The sequence below is a fragment of the Balaenoptera borealis genome, assembly GCF_965194805.1.
Source record: "Balaenoptera borealis genome assembly, chromosome: 1".
Taxonomy (NCBI): Eukaryota; Metazoa; Chordata; class Mammalia; order Artiodactyla; family Balaenopteridae; genus Balaenoptera; species Balaenoptera borealis.
The window spans coordinates 51194930-51219487 of NC_138860.1; the positions used below are offsets into that span (position 1 = coordinate 51194930).

The 24558-nt window shown below is 35.5% G+C and overlaps 1 protein-coding gene across 10 annotated transcripts in view; it reads right to left on the reverse strand.

Annotated features, from left to right (window-relative positions):
* Positions 1-24558, reverse strand: part of TDRD5 (tudor domain containing 5) — a 108053-nt gene that overhangs the window by 47719 nt on the left and 35776 nt on the right. For all 10 annotated transcript variants that reach the window (XM_082380846.1, XM_082380845.1, XM_082380844.1 and 7 more), the window contains 4 exons: positions 19419-19502; positions 18171-18227; positions 2777-2930; positions 589-797 (listed from right to left, as the gene is read on the reverse strand). In XM_082380846.1, coding sequence (XP_082236972.1) covers positions 589-797; positions 2777-2930; positions 18171-18227; positions 19419-19502 — 504 coding nt within the window. The remainder of the gene's footprint in view (positions 1-588; positions 798-2776; positions 2931-18170; positions 18228-19418; positions 19503-24558) is intronic.

Here is a 24558-nt window from a genome sequence, read left to right on the forward strand (position 1 = left end):
AATATAGCGGGCTCTCCAAACAAAATGTTTTCCTTCCATGAAAGAAGCCAGGTGTAAAGGGCAGAAGGCAAGAAGAGTAAGCAATTAATTCCTTAGTAACTACAAAATAAGTAATAGGAGACGAGAATACAAAAAGGGAGAAGTGTGTGTGGAGATATAATAAGGAGAAAAACAATAAAAACACCCTCTAACTGAGGCTAGGTGCAGGGGCAACCTGCAGCACTGCTGAGGCATACGGCTACAACAGAGCTTCTCAATTCTTCCCTCAAAAGCCCTGGAGGGTGGTGAAGCCTACTGAAACACATGGACAGAGAATCAGCAATGTTATCCTGAAACAACTGTCAAATCTTCGAAGCCAACTGAAAAGCCTGAAATGAGACTCAAGGAAAGCTAGTTATACAAAAGGCTGAAAACCAGAATAAATGCTGCATAAGGTGACTTCAGACCAAAGTTCTGGTCTAGCCTAAGAAATCATACATCTAGAAATAAGACTTTTCTCAAACAGAATTTTTGTCTAAAGAAACATTCATTCAGTTACTTTCCATAATGCTGAATCTCCAGGGCACAAAGCCATCAAACCTTACTCACCAGCTGTAAAGGCTTTACCACCAGATTAGGCTTCTTGCAAATCTTCTGTTCTGGCTCTTTGTGGTTTTTTGAAGGGTAATCCCGTGTAGTCTCCTTGATAACAGTAGTAGACAGTGAATTTCTAGGAGGACTGGACACACAAGCTTTGGCTTCTATTTTCTTATCTGATTGAACTAAACATGAATTTCTGACTGATGACACAGCTCCATCTGAAATGACCAATAGAGGAGCCTATGTATATCTATTAAAATAATTTGGAAACTGTTACTAAGCACATTCTATGTGCCAGGCACTGGGCAGATAATGATAGATGAGAGATATGAACCTGTCTTTGCAGACCTTTCAGTATGGAGAGATGTAAGGGAAGTTCCAGATAGGAACAAATCTTACGTTATTTATGTTGGGGGGCGGGGCAAGAAGTCTGATAAGGTTTTTTTAACTTTGGTGAAAGGTTTTATTTTACAACATCCTGATTTCAATTTATTTCTTGTTCAGCTTTAGTTGTGAACATTCATTGTTGCTTAATGTACAACGTATGTGACTACTTAATAGTCCATAATACAATGCCTTAATTTTTAGGGAATTCCCAAACCAATCACATATTTTGACCATACAACCATACAAATTTACATGTGTATGATGATTATAGGAGGCTGACACATTAAAACAGACCCCAGATAGACATAAGACCATAGTGGCTCCTAAAGAAATAAACTAGTAACTGTACAAAGATGTAGGTACAAGAATATTTATCACTGTATTTTTTATAATGATAAAAATATGGATACTCTCTACATGTCCATTGACAGGAGACTGGTTAAATAAACTATAATACAGTTACATAAAATAATTATATGTAGTCAAAAAGGAAGAAATAAACTTGTATATGCTGTTATAGAATATTACCTCTATGAAGTATAAAAAGCAAGGACTTATATAATGTTTATACAATACTGTTTTGTGGAAGAAAATTATACATATGATAAATAATTATAGAGAAGAGGTCCAGAGAAAAACCACTAAAACTATTACTACTAGTTACTACCTCTGCATTGCTGGAATTGTTTAAACAAGCAAATACTGCTTTTGTAATTTTTTTCTAAGTGCAGCTAGGCTCACATATACATTTTTAAAAGTCTGGAAGGCTATATAAAAATTCTAATGGCATTTTTGGTGGGAGTAAAATGAAGAGAAATATTCACTTTCAACTTTTTACTCATCTGTGCTATCTGAATTTTTTAGAATGAATGTAAGTTATTTTAATCAGAAAAATCAACAAAGATACATTTACATTTTGTAAAAAAAAAACACACAGCTGTCCACTATAGCCACTTGTAGAAACTTATAAAAATATAAGTATCATATTGTACTATAGATGGCAAGACATTACCATTAAGGGAACTGAGGAAGGAGTACATGGGATCTCTCTGTATTCGTTCTTAATAACTGCAAGTGAACCTACAATAACCTCAATAAAAATTTCAAAAGAAAAAAACCACTAAGCCAAACAAAAACAAAAGTCAAGTGCCCTAAATGCAATGTGATATCCTGGAGTAGATCCAGAAACAGAAAAAGAACAAAACTGATAAAATCGGAATAGAATCTGGAGTTTAGTAAATAGCAATGTACCAATGTTAATTTCTTAGTTTTGATAAATATATCATGGTAATGTAAGATGTTAAAATTAGGGGGAAACTGGAGGAAGGGCATATGAGAACTCTGTACTATCTTTGCAACTTTTCTATAAACCTAAAATTATCTCAAAATAAAATGTTATTTTTTTTAAATTACAACTGCTGAGTCTCAATGCACACCCATTTATTCTGAACGTCCATGTATATCTAAGAACCTCCATATATTTCTAAACAGAGTTAAGAACCACTGAACTATCTAGTGCTTCCCCCTCAGAACACCATTTCAGGAAATTTATTTCTTCAGAATTATTAAAAAATCTGGACAATGAAGAAAGTAAACTTAAAAAACTCAGATTTTAATACAGTAACCTCATTGCAACATATATCACCAGAAAGGAGGTCATTATATACAAAACATTTTCAAGGCTAATGTGTGATCTGTTTGGTTGATGTGGTTACAATAACGCCTATTTACATAACCAGTGCTCTCTTTTTCCTTGTTCTTACAGAGACAATTAAAAATCAGGTTTGCATCATATTGTAATTCAACTCACCAGGTGGTAGAGGCTTCATATCAGCATCAAACACCAGCAAGTCTTGTTCTCCTTCCCTGAACTCAACATGGAGAATATCACTAAGAGCTCCAACAAGCTCGGTCGCATTTAAGAAGCCCAGTTTTTTGGGTGAAAGTTGCTCTTTAAAAATTACCTGTCACCAAAACAAAACCAAAAACAAACAAAAAAACAAAACAATAATATAACATATACAGGTGCCCATGGACAATGCTTTAATTTGGACTTAGCCAAACTAAATTTGTAAGGGTGAGTTAACTCAGGCATTACAACAAACCCTTGCTTCCATGCAAGTATAATACAAACCAAGAGACCTATAATCCCTCACCATAAACTTCTAGGCCAACTTCAAGTTCCTTTTAGAGCATATGTTAAATTGAAAAGAAAATTAAGGGACATTTTTACCTCTCATTTTTCACAATGTCTGATTATAAAGCAAAAAGTCTTTTTTAAAAAAGAGGGGAACACACAAAATACAAAAATCATAATAAAACTTGATATTTCTCTATTTTCAGAGAAAGAATATTCACTACCACTTTCCACATGCAATAAAATACTATTTTTAAACATTTCCTTAAAAATTTTGTTTATTATTTCACCCTGGAAGTTGGGATAAATAGGCAGGTGTCAATGTATTTCCTATAACTGTCTGATTTTCTCACCTTGGAAAAGAAGAAGAACTATACCAAATACAGATAGAAGAGAATATATATAAGATAGATAACAAATATGTTTGGTTTAAACTGCACAGTGAATTGGTAAGTTTGCCCTTGTTAATAAAGACGTCCCATTAAAATGTCTGAATTCTTAAACTTTTGTCTCCATAACCAAGGCAAAGCAGTTGTTGAGCTAACCGTAGTTCTTGCTCTCTTCCTCTTGACTAGGTGTTAGTAGGAAATAAATCCCTGCTCTGACTTAATCACCTTGGGGAAGATCAACAGGAACACAGAAGGCAAACAGTTCTAAAGGACTGACCCTTGACAAAGGGTGGGATTTCTGCAGTGCATACTTCTTGTTGGTGTAATGCTCTGAGACCCAACTCAACTCTTTACTGACTGCTCCCAGGACACTTGTAAAAACGGGGCCCAGCGTCAGTCAAGTCACGGTTTAAAAGGGTCATTAGTATCACATCTATAGCCAATCACAGATATCCCAAAAAGAACTGGTAGAGGACAGAAGAAGCGTGGTGGTGAGTTAGATTTGGTACTTCTACTTACTTCTTTGTACATTACACATTATGACTTCTTCTCTTTTTATGTTCATTACTCTCTAATGGTTTCTTTACCTTCTCGGTAAGTGCCCAGTACTATGATGTGCAATTCAGCTGAACACACGACTAGGTTGGGAAGGATTCTTTTTAATGTAAGTTATCAGTTTTTTGAATAAGTGATATTCAGAAGTTTTAAAAAGGTACACAGCAAAATCTAAGTCTCCAGCCCACTCCCATCCCTCAGTTGACCAGGAGATCACCTCCTTGGAGGTAACCATTACTACCAGTTTCTTGTGCAAACCATCACCAGCAGATTCTTGTGAATCTTTCCAGAAACTGTCAAAACTTGAACATGCATCATGCTTCAACATAATAGATTACACCTGTTGTATTTTTAATGAGTTAATACGGAGGTAATTCCAAATCCTTATATGAAACACAGTTGAGTAATCCTATCTCAGAAGCAGTTTCTTTTAGTAAGTTAGTTTGGTCCATCCATTGATATGTCAGATACACTGCCCTAGGTCCTTTGTTATGTTATCTTCTTTATATACTCCCAACCATAAGCAAGAAAGTAATTGGTGTATTTCTACTCCCACTCTCTTACTTCTCTTCCATCTCCAATCCATTTTGGTTGTTTTACTTTTTCCTTAGAGTTTATATTTATGCCTTCAACTATATGTATATATCCTATTACATGATTTCATTTCCTCATGGAGTAGATTTTGTAGATGATACACTCGTAGTGCAAACACTTTATTTTCTGCAAATTGGCAGCTGGACCCAGTGGCTTGATCAGACTCATGCTCCACCCCTATGACAACACTATTAGTGATGCCATGTTCTAAAAAGAGGTACATATAATGTCTGGTTGTCTTTTTTTTTTTTTTTTTCTTGGTGTTGTTAGGAGCCATTACTGGTCGATGCCTGATCTACTATTTTACTGAGAGGCTTAACACAGTGATATTCTAATTCTATAAATTCTTTTTTGTTATTTAGTTGGAATATTTTATAGAGATATGCTCCCCTCATCTGCTATTTGGTTACACAGTCCTACCAGTTCATTCAGGAAAGTGAGGTAAGTGACTGGCTCTTTCTCTTTATTTACCATTTTCTAAGGTAATGAATTGGTTCTCTATCATCTTCCATGATAACCAATTAGTTTTTAATATCACATGAACTCATAGAATTAAACATATTTGATGGGCTTCAAACCACTGCAATTATTATCCTTACTGAAACCTGAAATAACACTTCACATGGATTCCTAAGCCCTTCTAATGTGAACTTAGTCTTTAATAGTCCTTGCTGGTCTGGAATGGTAAGATGTTCCAGGTTCAATTTATGCAATTAGAAATCCTTGTACATACAATTAAAATTATCTCATAATTACCCCCATATATCCCATAATTATTAATATGCTCTATATCAGGGGTGCCCAACCCCCGGATGGCATACTGGTACTGGTCCACGGCCTGTTAGAACAGGGCCGCACAGCAGGAGGTTAGCAGCGGGCGAGCGAGCAAAGCTTCATCTGCTGCTCCCCACTGCTCACATTACCGCCTGAACCATGCCCACCCTCCATCTGTGGAAAAACTGTCTTCCACAAAACTGGTCCTTGGTGCCAAAAAGGTTGGGGACTGCTGCTCTATATCACATTACTCAATAGTCTCAAAAAAAACAGTACTCACATTACCATCACCAGTATAATTAATAAAAGCAGTTAACATTTTTTTCCTATGCTCACCCCTTCTCTTTCTACCATTTTGTGTAATTGTCCTTTATATTGTCAGAGTATATAGCCATTATATACTATATTCTCTTCTTTCTAACCCTCATTTGGTCTTAGTTTTATAAGTGGCGCTCACGTTCAGTTCTTTTGTTGCTGTCCCTCAAGTGATTTTGGTTACGTGAAGTTCATTCTTCAGTAGACTCCTTGAGGTCTCATGGGAACAATGGTTCTTGAATTCTTGCATGGCAGCAATAGCTTGTCTAGTTCTGTATAGTTGAAAGTCAATTTTGCTAGCCATAAAATCCTTGGCTCACATTTTTTTTCCTTGAGTGTTTAAAATATGTTATTTTTTAAATCCCTTTTCTTCTAAACATGAGAATGTTTAGAAGAACACTGAAAATGTTCTATAACCTAATTTTGTCTCCTTTATAAGTCACTTGTTCATTTGTTCAAAGGATTATTTTTTTCTTTAAGTCCAATAATTTGGTGTTTGTCATTCTGGGTTGATATTCTCAGGTATGCAGTGTGTTCTTTCAATATATAATTTCAAGTCTTCTATTTCAGTAAAGTTCACTCAAATTATAGTTTTCAATATTTGTTCTGTTCCATCATTGGTTTTATTTCATACGTTGGCTCTTCTCTGCCTGTTTTCAATGCCTGTTACTTTCGCTTCAATCTTTCTTGTTCATTTTTTCCTAGTATTTTCTTATGAAAATTTTTAAACACAGGAAAAGGTGAAAGACTTGGACAGTGAACATCCGCCACCTAGATTATATAATTATTAGTATTCTGCTATATTTCCTTTATCATCTATATAGCCATCTACCTACCAAACCATCTTACCTTTTTTAAGCATTTCAACACGAGCTGCAGACATCAGTACCCTTTACCCCAAAATATGTCAGTATGCACATAATTAACTGAGTTCAATATCTGTTGGTTTTTTAAACATAAAATTTACATACACTGAAATGTATAAAACTTAAGTTTATCATTCAATTAGCTTTGATAAATGCACACTGTGTGCCGCAAACTCATATTTAAGATATAAAACATTTCCATCACTCAGCAAGTTCTTTCTTTCCCAGAGAAAAACAACTCTCTTTTTCCACCATAAATTAGCTTTGGCTATCCTAGCAATTCAAATAGAAGGTATCCTACACTGTATACTCTTCTGTTCAGCAGCAAGCGTTTCTCAAATTCATCCATGTTGATTCATCTATCAGTAGTTGATTTATTTTTAATGCTGAATAGTATTTCATTGTAAGAATATACCACAATTTCTTTATTCATTTTCATACTAATGAATAATAGAGTTTTCTCCAGTTGTGGCTATTAAGCATAAAGCTGTTACAAATATTATTGTACAAGTCTTTTGGGGGGACATAGGCTTTGATTTCTCTTGAATTAATAATTCTGGATCAAAGAGTATAATTCTGGATCAAAGAGTAAATATACATTTATTTTATAACAAACTGTCAGAACATTTTCCAAAGTAGTACCATTTTATACTTGAACCAAAAATGTATGAGTTTACTAGCATTTGTGTTTATTAATCACTCATACATCTACACTTGTGAAGTGTCTGTTCAAACCTTTTTTTAATGGAGTTGTTCGGCTTTCTGTAATGGAGATATAGAAGGTTCTCTATGTATTCTGGATATGAGTCCTTTTTCAGATGTATGATTGTAAATATTTCTTCCTAGTCTGTGGTCTGCCTTTTAATTTTTAAATGGAGTCTCCTAAATAGTAAAATTTTTATAAAGTCTCATTATCAATTTTCTTTTAAATGATTATTGCTTTCTATGTCCTAAGAAACTCTTAAATATCCCCAGATTGTAAATAAAGTTTTCTTCTAGGAGCTTTAATTTTGAATTTTTCCCATTTATGTCTATGATATATCCCTAATTTTGTACATGGTGTGAGGTTGGGGTTGAGATTTATTTTTTTCCCACATAAGTAGTTGTTCCACCATCATTTGTTGAAAAGATTTTCCTGTCCCCATTGAATTCCTTTGGCATCTCCATCAAAAATCACTTGAGTGCATAAGAACTGAACTCCTTCTGTACTCTCATATAGAACAAACTTATGGATTTGTCAGTATTTACAAATAGCCTACAAGAATTATGATGGGGACAATACTGAATCTATAGGTTAATAACAACACTAAGCTTCTTACCCATGAATGTTACAGCTCTCCATTTAGTCTTCTTTAATTTCTCTCAGCAACTTTAGTATTTTTCAGTACAGGTGTCTTATGTTTCTTTGTTAGACTTATTTTCAAGTAATTTGACACTATTGTAAATAGAATTTTAAAAATTTCATTTTCCAATTGTTTGCTGCCTCCATATGGAAATATAACAGATTTTTATATTAATCTATATTATATTATTTTTATTATTAATCCATATAATTAATATACAACTTTTTTATATTAACTTTGGCCTTAATAAATTCACTTATTTGTTCTAATAGCTTTTCATGGATTCCTTAGTACATTCTATGTAGGCAATCATGTTTTCTACAAATAATGACAGTTTCACTACTTCAAGTTTTTGTGCCTATTTTTTTCTTATTTTATTACACTGTCTAGGACCTCCAGTACAATACTGAATTAAAGCCGTGCGAATGGACATGGTAGCCCTGATTTTAGGGGGAAAGTGTCCAGTGTTTTACTATTAAGTATGACAAGTATAGGTTTTTCATAGCTATCCTTTACCAGGTTGAGGAAGTTCTATTCTATTCCTATTTTTCTGAGAGTTTTGATTACAAATGGGTATTAAATTTTGGTAATTCTTTTTCTGCATCTAAAATGATCATATGATTTTCTTCCTTATTCTGTTAACATGGTGAATTATGTTAATTCCTTTTGAAATGTTACTCCAACCTTGTATTGCTGGGGGAAAATACCCTCTTGTTCACATATTGCTGGATTCAATTTACTATTATTTTGTAATATTTTTTATCCTATGTTATGATAAACATGATCTAATTGGGTTTTTTTGTAATGTCTATGTCAAGTTTTGGTAGCAGGATAATGTATTCATAGAAAATACTCCCCAACTCATTCTATTTTATGAAAGAAACAATGTATGATTAATATAATTTCCTCCTTAAAAGTTTGACAGAATTCACCAATAAAACCATATGGGCCTGGAGTTTTTTCTTCTTCTCCCTTCTTTTGTGGAGAGGTGTTTTGCTTTCTTTTGTTTTTTTTAAATAACAAAAATCCATTTCTTGATACTTACAGGGATATTCAGATTTTCTATTTCATCTTGCCTCAGTTGGGTAATTTGTGTCTTTTGAGGAATTTGTCCATTCCATCTAAGTTGTCAAATGATAGGCACAGTTGTTCATAATATTTCCTTATTGTCCTTTTAGTATCTGTAGAATTTATAACGATATAACCTCTTTCCTGAAATTGGTGTTTGTGTCCTCTCTTTTTTTTTTAATTTAACTAGTTAATGGTTTATCAATTTTGGTGATCTTACAAAGAATCAATATTTGGCTTTGTTAATTGTTGCTATTTTATTAATGTCTATTCTTTTTTTTTTTTTAATGCTATTCTTGTCTGCTTACATTCTTTTTATGTATGTATGTATGTATGTATGTATGGCTGTGTTGGGTCTTCATTTCTGTGCGAGGGCTTTCTCTAGTTGTGGCAAGCGGGGGCCACTCTTCATCGCGGTGCGGGGGCCACTCTTCATCGCGGTGCGCGGGCCTTTCCCTGTCACGGCCTCTCGTTGCCGAGCACAGGCTCCAGACGCGCAGGCTCAGTAATTGTGGCTCACGGGCCGAGCTGCTCCGCGGCATGTGGGATCTTCCCAGGCCAGGGCTCGAACCCGCGTCCCCTGCATTGGTAGGCAGATTCTCAACCACTGCGCCACCAGGGAAGCCCTTAATGTCTATTCTTGATTTTATTATTTCTTTTCTCCTACTATTTTGACTTTACTTTGCTCCTCCCTTTTCTAGACTTCTTAAGTAGACCTTCAGGTCAATGATGATTTTATATCTTTCTTTTCTTCTAATTTAGGCATTTTAGAGCTACAAATTTCTCTTTGAGCACTGTTTTAGCTACATCTCACAATTTTTGACATGTTATATTTTCATTTTCAATTGGAAATATTTTCAAATTTCCCTTGTGATTCTGTCTTTAATAAGTTATTTAGCTACATTCAATATCCTGTAATAAACCATAATGCAAAAGAGTATGAAAAAGTACACATATATATGTATAACTGAATGACTTTGCTGTACACCCAGACACTAACACAACATTGTAAATCAACTATACTTCAATTTTAAAAAATAAGTTATTTAGAAGAGAACTGTTTAATTTCCAAATTATCTGGAGGGTTAATTCTTAAGTAATTCATTGTATTGATTTGTAATTTAATTCCATCTTAAAGAACATACTCTGTAAGATTTCAGTATTTTGAAATTTGTTGAGACTTATTCCATGGCCAACTACATGGTCCATCCTGGCAAATGTTCCATGTGTACTTGAACAGAATGTGTATTCTGCAGTTGCTGGGTACAGTGTTCTATAAAAGTCAAACAGATCATGATGGTAGACAGTGTGGTTCAGATTTTCTATGTCCTTATTCATTTTTTTTGACTATTTTATTAAATGCCAGAAAGAGAAAACCCCTATAATTGTGGAGTTAACTCATAATTAATTCTGTCAATTTTTAGATCATTTATCTTAAAGCATTATTAGGTGAATACACATTTGACTGTTGTGTCTTCCTAATTAACCGTTTATCCTTATGAAATATCCCTCTATCTCCGATAATACACTTTGCCTAGAATTCTGACTTTACCTGATTTTTTTTAGTCACTTCAATTCTTTTATGCTTACTGTATGTATGTATGATATATCTTTTTCATCTTTTACTTTCAACCAATCTGTATCTTTTTACTAACAATGTATTTCATGTGGACAGCATTTAGTTGCATCTTTCTTTTTCATTCCATTTCATAACTTCATTAATTGTAATATATACTCCACTACATTCCTGAAATTATTAATATAATTGGACTTACAGATACCATTTTTTAAATTGAAGTATAGTTGGTTTACAATATTGTGTTAGTTTCAGGTGTACAGCAAAATGATTCAGTTTATATACATATATATTTTTCAGATTCTTTTCCTTATAGGTTATTACAAGATATTGAATATAGTTTCCTGTGCTATACGGTAGGTCCTTGTTGTTTACCTATTTTATATATATTAGTGTGTGTCTGTTAATCCCAAACCCCTAATTTATCCCTCCCTCCCTTTCCCCTTTGTTAATCATAGTTTGTTTTCTATGTCTGCGAGTCTGTTTCTGATTTGTAAATAAGTTCATTTGTATCATTCTTTAGATCCCACATATAAGTGTTATCATACGATATTTGTCTTTCTCTGACTTATTACTTCACTTGGTATGATAACCTCCAGGTCCATCCATGTTACTGCAAATGGCATTATTTCGTTCTTTTTTATGGCTGAGTAATATTCCATTGTATATATATACCACATCTTCTTTATTCATCTGTTGATGGACACTTAGGTTGCTTCCATGTCTTGGCTATTGTAAACAGTGCTACAATGAACACTGGGGTGCATCTATCTTTTTGAATTATGATTTTCTCCAGATATATGCCCAGGAGTGGGATTGCTGGGTCATATGGTAGCTCCATTTTTAGTTTTTTAAGGAACCTCCATACTGTTTCTCAATAGTGGCTGCACCAATTTACATTCCCACCAACAGTGCAGAGTGTTACCTTTTCTCCACACCCTCTCCAGCATTTATTTGTAGACTTTTTGATGATCGCCATTCTGACTGGTGTGAGGTGATCCCTTATTGCATTTGCATTCTCTAATAATTAGCAATGTTGAGCATCTTTTCATGTGTCTGTCGGCCCTCTGTATGTCTTCTTTGGAGAAATGTCTATTTAGGTTTTCTGCCCATTTTTTGATTGGGTTGTTTTTTTTTTATAATGAGCTGTATGAGCTGTTTGTGTATTTTGGAAACTGAGCTCTTGTTGTTCACATTGTTTGCAAATATTTTCTCCTATACAGCTAACATTTTTGCTATTTAATTTCTGCTAATCCCATTTGTATTTTGTTTCTCTCAAACTTTGTTCCTTTGTTGTCCTTCAAGCAAAACAGCTGAACAGTAAACCCTGTCTTCCTTTGAGTTTACTGAGTATTTTTATACAATTCCATTTTAATTTATCTATTGGTTTTATAGCTATAACTCTGCATTATTTATTGTTCTATACATCCTTAACTTTTCAGTCTTACTGTACTACTTCACATAAAACACAAGAACCTTGCAAACTATAGTTCCATGTACTGCCCCTCCACTCATTATGCCGTGGTTTTCACAAATATTACGTCTACATGTTACAAACCCAATTATACAGTGTTATAATTTTTGCTTTAAACAGTCATATACTTAATTGATTTTTTAAAAAGTCTTTGATATATACCCACACATTTACCATTTCCTGTGCTCTTCAATCCTTCCTATAGATTCAAGTACAATCTGGCATCATTTCCTTCAGCCTGAAGAATATTCTTTAGAATTTCCTATAATGCAGGGCTGCTTACAATTAATTACCCACTTTTGATGATCTGAAAATACCTCTACTTTACCTTCATTCTTCAAAGTTCTTGAAAGATACTACCAAGATACTATACTACTGGAAATAAAAAATTGGGCAAAGAGTGGGGTTTTTTTGAAAACTTTAAAGATGTCATTCCACTGTCTTCTAGCCTTTACTGTTCCTAATGAGAGGTCAGCCATCATATTTAACATTGTTCCCCTCTATGGCAATGTGTCAGTTTTCTTTAGTTGCATGATTTTCTAATTACTTTGAGTTTTCTGCAGTTTGACTACGATGTGCCTATGTAAGATTTTCTTTGTATTCATTTTGTGGGCTTTTCTGGGTTTCTTAAATCTGTAAACTCTTTCATAAAATTTACAAAATTTTCAACCATTATTTTCTCAAGAATTTTTTCTCTTTTCATTTTTTCTCCTTACCATCTTTCTCTCATCACAATTACACATATGTTAGGCCACTTGGTATCGTCCCACAGGTCTCTCAGATTCTGCTTTTTTTTTTTTTTTTTTTTGGCCATGCCACACGGCTCACGGTACCTCTCAGTTCCCCAACCAGGGACTGAACCTGGGCCACGGCAGTGAAAGCACCAAATCCTAACCACTATACCACCAGGGAACTCCCAGATTCTGCTTTTGAAAAAAATTTTTTTCATTTATTTTCTCTCTCTGTTCTTCAGATTGGATCATTTCTACCAATCTGTTCTGGGGTTCACTGATGCTTTCTTCTGCCATTTCCAATTTGTTCTTAAGACACTGCAGTGAATTTACTTCAGATATTTTATTTTCAACTCTAGAAAATCATTTGACTTTATAATTTCTTTTTCTCCACTGAGGTTTCTTATCTGTTCATTTAGTGTGAACATATATTGCTTTACACTCTTTTTTTTTTTTTTAATTTTTATTTATTTATTTATTTATCTTTGGCTGTGTTGCGTCTTCGTTTCTGTGCCAGGGCTTTCTCTAGTTGTGGCAAGCGGAGGCCACTCTTCATCGCGGTGTGCGGGCCTCTCACTATCGTGGCCTCTCTTGTTGCGGAGCACAGGCTCCAGACGCGCAGGCTCAGTAGTTGTGGCTCACGGGCCCAGTTGCTCCGCGGCATGTGGGATCTTCCCAGACCAGGGCTTGAACCCGTGTCCCCTGCATTGGCAGGCAGACTCTCAACCACTGCGCCACCAGGGAAGCCTGCTTTACACTCTTTTTAATGTGGTTTTAAGAATTCTTTAAAACCTTTTTGCTAACTTCAACATCTGCATCATCTCAGGATCAGTTTCCATTGATTATTTTTTCTCTTCACCAAGGGCCACATTTTGTTTCTTAAATCTATCCAGTAATTTTGGTTTGTATCCTGGACATCATAATATGTAAGCTGTAGAGACTGTGGAATCTTTTACAGTCCTTCTAAGAGTACTGCTTTTTGCTTAGTTTTAGCTGGGCGTTAACTTGACTAATCTTAAATTCTGACTCCCTGTGGTGGGCAACAGCTGAAATAGATTCAGTTCTTTTAGCCTTACTAGGCTGCTTTGAGTCTGCCCCAGGCATGTGTAGTTCAACAGTCAGAGATTTGAGCAGAATTTATGTGCAGAATTTGATGCTCCCTCTCTGCAGCTCTCTCCATCCTATGATTTCTCCCCTCATTTTTCAGCTGCTTATGTAGCTCCAAATCAGAAGCCAGTAAAACTTCTGATTTCTATCCAATCTCCAATTCCAAAAAATGTATGGGGCCTGCCATCAGGCCAAAATCCAGGCAAATAAAAAGGTGCCATTCCCTCCTCCAGGTGCTGACTCCTTTCCAGTTTCTGCCTGCTTTTGGACAATTTCTAGTACCTTCAGAGAGTGATTTTGCGTATTTTGTCCAGAACTTATAATAATTATCTTCAGGATTGTTCCAATATAGGCTACTCAGACATAATATTACCTTAATTTATTTGCATGCCTGAGTTTCTCACTAGATTTCAAAAACCTTAGTGACAGAGCCTTTTATGCCTGGATCCCCAGTGCCTCCCTCATTTATTTTGACTTTCAAAATGTTCCTCATTTTTACCTACTGTTTTTTCTTAGGGCATAAGCTGTTATATTTTTTGCTCTTGTAATCTTTGAAGTTTAGTCTTCATTTCTGAAATGATTTTTCCTTTTATTTATAATTCTTCCCTGAGTACTGTTCACCTTATTTACAAATTCGTGTAATTCAGATTTATGTTGTTCTTTCATGTTTTGTATCACTTTCTTAGTATATATTTTTGAAAAAGTTGGTTTCAGTTTTGACCTTTATTAGGGACATGTCTTTCTGACATGCTTTTACTGTCAGTAGATACGTTATTCTGCTCCTTATTCTCTTTTTTTCTTAAGACAATGATGCAATTTGACCCTGATCCTCTTCGGTTGAAATTCATTGAATTATGAAATTCATTTTCCTGACTTACAGGACATCATTCTGGATTGCTTTCTGCTTCACAGAGCTCCTCCTTCCATTGTTTTCATATACTGTATAAAAATACAGTAGGTTAATTTTGAAATTTCCTGGCTCTTTTCCCTTAATACTACTTACATCTAAGACTTCTCTTGTTCTACTGTCCGTATCCTGCTCAATTTTTCATTAGTGTCTGTAAGGGAGCTCTGGCTGGTCAGTTTCAAGAATACACAGGAGGGCTTCCCTGGTGGCGCAGTGGTTGAGAATCTGCCTGCGAATGCAGGGGACACGGGTTCGAGCCCTGGTCTGGGAAGATCCCACATGCCGCGGAGCAACCGGGCCCGTGAGCCACAACTGCTGAGCCTGCGTGTCTGGAGCCTGTGCTCCGCAACAAGAGAGGCCGCGATACTGAGAGGCCCGCGCACCGCGATGAAGAGTGGCCCCCGCTTGCCGCAACTAGAGAACGCCCTAGCACAGAAACGAAGACCCAACATAGCAACCAATCAATCAATTAAATAATAAATAAATCTTTAAAAAAAAAAAAAAAAAAAAAAGAATACACAGGAGCTATGGTGCTCCAGCCCTATTCAACTCTTACCATGAAACATTCTCTGCTATTAGATAAGTCAAAATATCATCCAGTTTCAGCTGCTGTTTTCAAAATGGCTTGCTGTACATTCTAGTGAATACCTGATGGCTATTTTGCGATTCTTTTGTCCCTAGGTCCATCAGACATTGGCTCTCTTGCTTCCCTGTTTTCTCCTGGCACAGACATTGATATTATGAGGCTCTTGTGGCTGCTGCTGATTACTCTCCAGCAATTATTCATGGGAGATATATTATCCGATTTTGTTATAAATATTGTCTGTGGATTTTTTGTTTTGCTATCTAGTTTCTCTGACTGTTGTTACGTGGCACTTCAGGAAGATCCAAAAACTATGCTGTCACTGCACTATCTTCCCTTCAATTAGCAATTTAACAAAGGATCTTGAAAGAATGGCAGACTGGTGCCCAGGTATTTCAAGAGGACAAATCACACAGGTAGCTTTTATAACATGTTGGATAAATAAAGGGTTAGTAAGTGTTACTACAAGTTAGAATAAAGGTTAAATTAAATCTATACTTATTATATATTTCTAATAATAATGTTGAATTTCTGCCGAAGTCTTTTTACTAAGAAGGGCAAAGAGCTTCCCTGTAACATTAAAAGATTTGTTTTACAGACTCACAGACTTAGAGAATGAATTTATGGTTAGCAAGGGGGAAGGCGGGGTGGGGGAAGGACAGATTGGGAGTTTGGGATTGACACGTACACACTGCTATATTTAAAATAGATAACCAACAAGGACCTACTGAATAGCACAGGGAACTCTGCTCAGTATTCTGTAATAACCTAAATGGGAAAAGAATTTGAAAAAGAATAGATACATGTATATGTATAACTGAATCACACTGCTGCACACCGGAAACTAACACAACACTGTTAATCAACTATACTCCAATATAAAAACAAATCCTATTAAAAAAGAAAGGTTTATTTTAATTTCTCCAAGATTGTTGACTTTTAATCTTAACTCCATGAATTTTTATTACAGGAAGGTACTTTTGCTAAAATGTTAGTTGTATAAAACTATTCACTTTGAGTTGTGAATCTGGCATAGGAAGTTTATTTTTACCCATAAATTTTGTGACAATTAAGTCATATTCTATTACTTTATTACTCTATTTTACACTTTATTCTTTTTAGTTATTTATTTATTTTTGGCTGTTGGGTCTTCATTGCTGCGTGTGGGCTTTCTCTAGTTGTGGCGAGTGGGGGCTACTCTTCGTTGCGGTATGCGGTCTTCTCATCGTGGTGGCTTCTCTTGTTGCACTGCATGGGCTCTAGGCGCAGAGGCTTCAGTAGTTGTGGCACACAGGCTCAGTAGTTGTGGCTCGCAAGCTCTAGAGCGCAGGCTCAGTAGCTGTGGTGCGTGGGCTTAGTTGCTCCGAGGCATGTGGGATCTTCCCGGCCCAGGGCTCGAACCCATGTCCCCTGAATTGGCAGGCAGATTCTTAACCACTGAGCCACCAGGGAAGTCCCTACACTTTATTCTGTAATTTCATTTTTAGATAAGTGACTTGACTTGTTAATCCAAAAAACATCAAGACTCTTTGTTTTAGCTTTCTCTCATGAGCCTATTTGAAATAAACTTTTTGGCTCTAAAAGATTCATTTCTTTAAATTCACAATGTGAAATTAAGTTTTCTCCATCACTGAGGGATGATATGCATCTTTTCTAAGTTTTCTTTTTTTTAGTCTACTATGAGTTTTAACAGTTATCGAACAATTACTATGTGGCAGGCACTGTTCTAATTACTTTATTTTAAGCCATTTAAACTTGACAAAACTCTACAAAGTAGGTAATATTATTCTGACTTCACATATCATCTATGAAATAGCACATAGAGGTGATGTATCTTAACCATTATGCTATGCAGTATCTCACAACATCCGTGTTCATATGTACAAATATGTGATAGTGTTCATGACATAGTAGTTAAGAGTTAGGATAGTGAAGCCAGACTGCCAGGGTTTCAAATCCTGGCTCCACCCATTATTGGCTACCTGACCCTTAGGTAAGTTACTTTTCTGTGCCTCACTCTGTTGTGAAAACAAATGAACTGCTATAAGGAAGGCATTCCAAATAGAGACTGGCACACCTAACCATTTTTAAAACTTGGGTATATGGCAGTATCTGAATTATCATTCTGCAATGTGATTTTTTTTCACTAAAACATAATTGTTCCAAAAATGATTCATGTTGCATGGATGAAATCTAGTTCATTTATTTTATCTGCTACATATTACTCCATTGTATAAATGTCAATCTCAATTTATTTATCCATTCTCCTACTGATAGCCATTTAATTTGTTTCCAGTTTTTTACTATGCTGCAATGTGCGTGTCATATGTATGTCTTCATGTGCACATGTTTAAGAGTTTCTCTAAAGTGTATCTGTAGAAGTATTAATAGAACTCCTGAATCATCAGGGGTGCATATCCTCAAGTAAAGTGATATTGCCAAAATGCTCTCCAAAGGGGTTTTGTCCCACAAGCAGTGTATGAGTTATTCTGTTTCTCCATATCCCCACTGACACTTAGTATTATCAAACATGAAAAATAACTTTTATTCTAATAATATAACAATAGTGGTAAAAATATTCTTCCTATGCATAATGAAGTATTTATTAAGAATCAGATTCTTAACTCTTTTAGTAAAGAAGAAGCCACCAAAATGCAAAGCAAGATGTTTAAGTTCTAGAGCATAGACTTGGAGGATCCAAGGAGTAGCAACAAAATTTCTATCAATCATGAGAAACATAAGCAAGCCATAAAAAAACATGGTTGGTGAAAAAGAAAACACTCACCTCAAACTCTCCAAGAAGTTTAGAAATAAGTAAACCCTCTGGAAATCTGGATACAACCTAATAAATAGAAAATTGAAATACAATATAAACAGACACCACTGGAATGCTGGGTGACAAAATACCAAAATAAGAAAGTATAAATTTAAATAGTAACAAGGCAAAAATAACATTATTATTGAGTGAATTAATTAAAGTCACAGTATTGTTTTAAAAATCAGTTTCCAGGTTTTTTTTTTTAATATTTATTTATTTGCCTGCACCGGGTCTTAGTTGCAGCATGCGGGATCTTTTTAGTTGAGTCATGAGGGATTTTTAGATGTGGCATGTGGCATCTTTTAGTTGTGGCATGTGAGCTTTTAGTTGTGGCATGCAGGATCTAGTTCTCTGACTAGGGACTGAACTCAGGTCCCCTGCATTGGGAGTGCAAAGTCTTAACCACTGGACCACCAGGGAAGTCCCAGTTTCCAGTTTTTAAAAAAGTTATAACAACCAAAAAAGGCAGTGAATTCCAACATTTCCAGAGTTGAGAAATCATTCTTGCATAATACTGCAATGCCACAACTCCCCAGAAATTCCTATACATAGTTCTTTAGCTCAGCTAACATAATTAGTTTTAGCTCACATAAAATAAATATTCTATGGCATAATTTCAAGCATTCTAAATGGCAGAAAAGAAATACAATGCACACTATAGAAAATGTTGGAAAACATAGTTAAGCAAAGATAGTAGCCATTGTTGTCCATATGCACATAAAAATACCTTTACTGAATATGAAAATAAGGTCATTACTTCTCCAGCTTTTTAGTATCATATCACAGACCTCTTTCCATATCAGTAAATATAGATCAACATGTTTCCTAGTGAAACTGAGCAGGACCCTGTTGGGGCCCAGGGCTCGAACCCGTGTCCCTTGCATTGGCAGGCAGATTCTCAACCACTGTGCCACCAGGGAAGCCCAAGATCTTTAACTTTTAACAATGATTTATTGGGGTGAGGGGAAGAAAAGAGAATTTTTGGAGGAACTTATATTTTCTAAATAATTTTGAGAACACTAAAAATGTTTAGAGTATGAAATTTATTTTTTTCTAATCTTAAAAGATTAGCCACTCCATTTGTAATATATTTGAAAAGATCAGGAATAAACATAAAACTAAAATATTTGTAGGCAAATTAAAATTAACCACAAATGATACCCAAATGTATAATCAATTATTCTTATCCATTTCCCAGAAACAGCAAACACTTACAAATTTTATCTTATGTTTTAGCTCTGGATTGATAGTCCCTCCAGGTCCAGTTTGTGCAATAACTGATTTGAAGGTATTCTCCAACTATGAAAAAAAGCGGAAAAAATTTTCAAGTTAGTCAAAAAAAAAATAGTCAAAGATAAATCTGAACAGTATTAAAGGAAACATCTATCAAAGGAAACGTATGTCAATCAAATGGAAGAATAGTGTTCCTAAGAGGCACTGTAACATTTCATACCCTATAAAATACACTTAGAGTTGATGGACTCTTTTTTTTTTTTAATATATTTTAAAAAAATTTTATTGGGCTATAGTTGATTTACAATGTTGTGTTACTTTCTGCTGTACAGCAAAGTGAGTCAGTTATACATATACATATATCCATTCTTTTTTAGAGTCTTTGCCCATATAGGTCATTACAGAGTACTGAGTAGAGTTCCCTGTGCTATACAGTAGGCCCTTATTTGTTATCTATTTTATATAGAGTAGTGTGTATATGTCAATCCCAATCTCCCATTTATCCCTTCCCCACTTCCCCGCTGGTAACCATAAGACTGTTTTCTACATCTGTAACTCTATTTCTGTTTTGTAAATAAGTTCATTTGTACCACTTTTTTAGATTCCACATATAAGCAATATCATATGATATTTGTCCTTTTCTATCTGACTTACTTCACTCAGTATGACAATCTCTAGGTCCATCCATGTCGCTGCAAATGGCATTATTTCACTCTCTCTTTTTTTTAACATACAGACTTTTTAATGTAGAAAGGTTTGAGGGTTTTTTGTTTTGGTTTTTTTTTTTGGCCACGCAGCTTGTGAGATCTTAGTTCCCTGACCAGGGATTGATTCTGGGCCCTCAGCAGTGAAAGAGGGGAGTCCTAACCACTGGACCACCAGGGAATTCCCTCGTCCTTTTTTATGTAGTTGGACTCTTTATAAAACTAAACACTGAAAATTTCCAGGATAATTAACATTCTCTGTAACAATTAGATTGAGTCTTCAATTACAAAATCCCATACTTTTTTTTTTTTAATGCTTTTATTTATTTATTTTTGACTGCATTGGCTCTTCACTGCTGCGCGCGGGCTCTCTCTACCTGTGGTGAGTGGGGGTTACTCTTCATTGCAGCGCACGGGCTTATGTGGTGGCTTCTCTTGTTGTGGAGCACAGGCTCTAGGCATGTGGGCTTCAGCAGTTGTGGCTCGCAGGCTCTAGAGCGCAGGCTCAGTAGTTGTGGCACACGGGCTTAGTTGCCCCGTGGCATGTGGGATCTTCCCGGACCAGGACTCGAACCCGTGTCCCCTGCACTGGCAGGTGGATTCTTAACCACGGCGCCACCAGGGAAGCCCCCAAATCCCATACTTTTACCCAGTAAAGATTTTTGTTACTAATTTTCTTCTGTTTATAAAATTATTCAATGTTTATTAAACACATTATTTAATGCAGGTTAGAGATGGGATGGTGGAAGGTCCCTGGGAGCCAGGAATGAGAGTGAGCCAGGGCACCGGTGGAATGTCTTGCCTTAAGGAGACAGGAAGGAGAACTCTGCTGTTGTAATAGAAATGAAGAAGGACCAGCAGGGATACAGAAAGGCTCTGTAAATGTGGGGTCAGCAGGTGGAGAGAGTTACTATCTGATAGCTTCAGTATTCTCTGTGAGTTCAGAAGCAAGGCCCACTCCTCAGAACAGCAGGAAAGGAAAGGGAGCTCAGATAGTTGAGAAAGTGGAAAAATAAAGTTGAGGAAAAAAATGGATGATTATCTAAACTCAACAGGTAGGCGGTAAAGATAGGCGAGGCCTGAGTTAAGATAGCAGGGGTCAGAGGATTTTAGTAGAGAGAAGCCAAAGGCATAGAGAGGCCCCAGTATGGTAAAAAGATGATGCATGGGAATAACTGAAAAAATAAGTTGGAAGCACAGGAGGTTAGGAGTAGAGAGTATCATGGAACATATCCAGACACCAAGGTCCAGTGAAGAGCCACGGAGTGGAAACCTGAAGTAGAATGAAAGGGTGGGAGGGAGACACAAGAGGGAGGAGATATGGGGATATATGTATACATATAACTGATTCACTTTGTTATAAAGCAGAAACTAACACACCATTGTAAAGCAATTATACTCCAATAAAGATGTCAAAAAAAAAAAAAACAGGTGAATAAAATTTAACAGGAAAGCAAATAATAAAATTCAGGATATTTTAAAAATTATAAAAAGTAGAATGAAAGATCATGGAGTTATATTTAGAGCTGATAAGTAAATGTAAAAAATATACATTAAAAAAAACACAAAGATATAAAGAAAAATACAAATCACCTAAAATCCTATCACAAAGACATAATCACTATTAATTTTTTCCTTCTAAACTTTTTTTTTTTTTTTTTTTTTTTTTTTTTTTTTCTTCCAGTTTTATTGAGATATGATTGACATATAGCACATATAAGTTTAAGGTGTACAGCATAATGATTTGATTTACATACATCATGAAGTGATTATCACAGTAAGTTCAGTAAGTCATTAACTTTAAATCTTGTTGTCATTCCCTATGTGTGTCCCTTATTAAAGTTATGAACAAACGAACTTTTAAAAAATGTGAAGGTAAGAGCATTTAAATAATATGAATAAAACACAGACTTAGTACCTGACTCCGTAATTCTCAGAAATTTGATTCCCTGTTTCCCTATCTGCTTGGAGTTATTTGGTCTTTTTTTTTTTTATACTTATCGGTTTATTATATAGTAAAGGATATGATAAAGGATACAGATAGATAGCCAGATGGAAAGGACATTGGGCAAGATCTGGAAGCGTTCTGAGTAGAGGAGCTTCTGTCTCTGTGAGTTGGGGTGTTCCATGATCCCAGGACATGGATGTGTTCACCACAGAATTTCTCCACCTTCTAAACTTTTTATTTTTTAATATTTCTTCATATTACCACTTGGCCTGTCATTACTTACAAACTGTGTGACCTTTTAGGTTTCAGTTTCTTCATATGAAAAACGAAGACAAACTCATTATCTCCTAAGGCTGACATGAAAGTAGGATCCGAGAAGGGGGAATTAGATTCCTAAGATTATATCACTAACTTTCACAAAATGCCTCAGCCCTTGGTCTTAGGTTCTTTACATTTCTTCTGGATCTGCCATGAGATAATTCCCTAAAGCTCTCCCAGTGAACAATGGGAGAACCTAAAGATAATTGATTTTTCACATCCCAACATGCTCCCACCATTTGAAGATTCAATACAACAACTTATTACAGTAAGTCCCCTACATACAAACGAGTTCCATTCCAAGAGCACGTTTATAAGTCCAAGTTGTTCGTAAGTCCAACAAAGTTAGCCTAGGTACTATATAGTACTGTACTGTAATAGGTTTTTAATACTTTTCATACAAATAATACATAAAAAACAAACACAAAAAAATAAAGAAAACATTTTTAATCTTACAGTACAGTACCTCAAAAAGTACAGTAGTACAACAGCTGGCATACAGGGGCTGGCATAGCGTGAACAGGCAAGAAGAGTTACTGACTGGAGGAGGGAAAGGAGGTGAGAGACGGCAGAGCTGAAGGATTGTCAGTAATAGGAGACAGAGGGCAAGCTGCAATTTCACTCACGCCGGACGCTGATGGAATGCACGTTCGCATCTTTGAAAGTTCACAACTTGAAGGTTCGTTTGTAGGGGGCTTACTGTAAATTATCACTGTGCTATGTGTTTCAGGGGACCAAAAAAGGGTCACTTTTCACAGCTACACAAAAATTCACCAATTTTGATAAGTTTTTTTTTTTAAATGCACGTTGATATGACAGCTATCACAATACAATCAAACAAAATTGTTTCAAATGAAGCTAAAGACAACTAGGTGCTACTAGAGCCATCTTATGGAAAAAACCGAACGAACTTTTTAGCCAACCCAATATTTGCCAAGCCTGGGTTAAGATGTCAAAATGATAGGCTCTTAGCTAGGAACAGAATGCATCTCAAGAAGATAAGAAAAAAATGTTTTTTGCCTCAAGCTAGATGAGTAAATTAAGCTGACTTTAAACTGAATGCGGTGAGGGAGATTTTTTAAAGTCCAAGTAATCCTGGGAATATCTAGATTAGTAGGTAAGTAGATAAGTAGAAGGTAAAAGTTATAATGTTTCGGGGAAAGTAGGAGTGGGAGATAATCAGTGATTGACATGAAGAAAGTAATCAAGAGGAGACCCTGATTTCAACAATGCTTTAGTGTCAGATGCCTACACACCAAACAGAAAAAATGGACAATAAATCAAGCTAACAAAAGATCACAAATAGGGGCATAAATAAAGATGGAAAGTAACCCACTATATATATATGCCATATTCTTATAGGAGCCTACAGAACCAGAGAAGGGGCAGAGAAGAGCTTTGAATCAAAAAGATATACTCCTCAGAAAAATGGATGAAGATATGAATAGGCAATTGATTAAAAACTAACACTAGCTAGCCAATAAAAGCATGAAGTTCAACCTCTAATAAACAGACATTAATAGTCAGATATAGTTATTTGCCTATCAAATTGGAATATTTTTACAATAATGCTCATTTAACAAATATGTACTGAACACAAACTATGTGCTTCACATTGTACTCAGCACTGAATATACAGGGGTAAATAAACTAGGTATGATCACTGCCCTCATGGAACTTGCAGTCTAGTGATGGGAGACCAACATGAGACAGTCATATAATTACATAATTACAACTATGATGAACATTATGAAAAACCCACAGAGTGTCATGATAGAATACTATGCCTGAAAGTGTTAGGAAAGCAACGTGAGATCTAACTTAGACTAGGGTTGGTGAGGAGGGAGAGGTCAGGGGAGGGTGTTCTGAAGAAGTGCCCATTTATACTGAGTACTAGCAAAGGTACAAGGAAAGAAGCACATACACATGCATCTTATGTGAGTGCTAACTGAAACAACTTTTATGGAGGACAACCTAACTACATACATGATAAGCTTTAAAGTACACATTCCTTTAGATGTAGTGATTGCTCCTCTAGAATTTTATCCTGTGGAGTAACAGAGATACCTGTAAATTTGAGCAAGATTTTCATCAATAAGGTTATGTTTAATTGCAAAAATAGCAACAGCCTAAATCCCCAAGTTTATGTGGA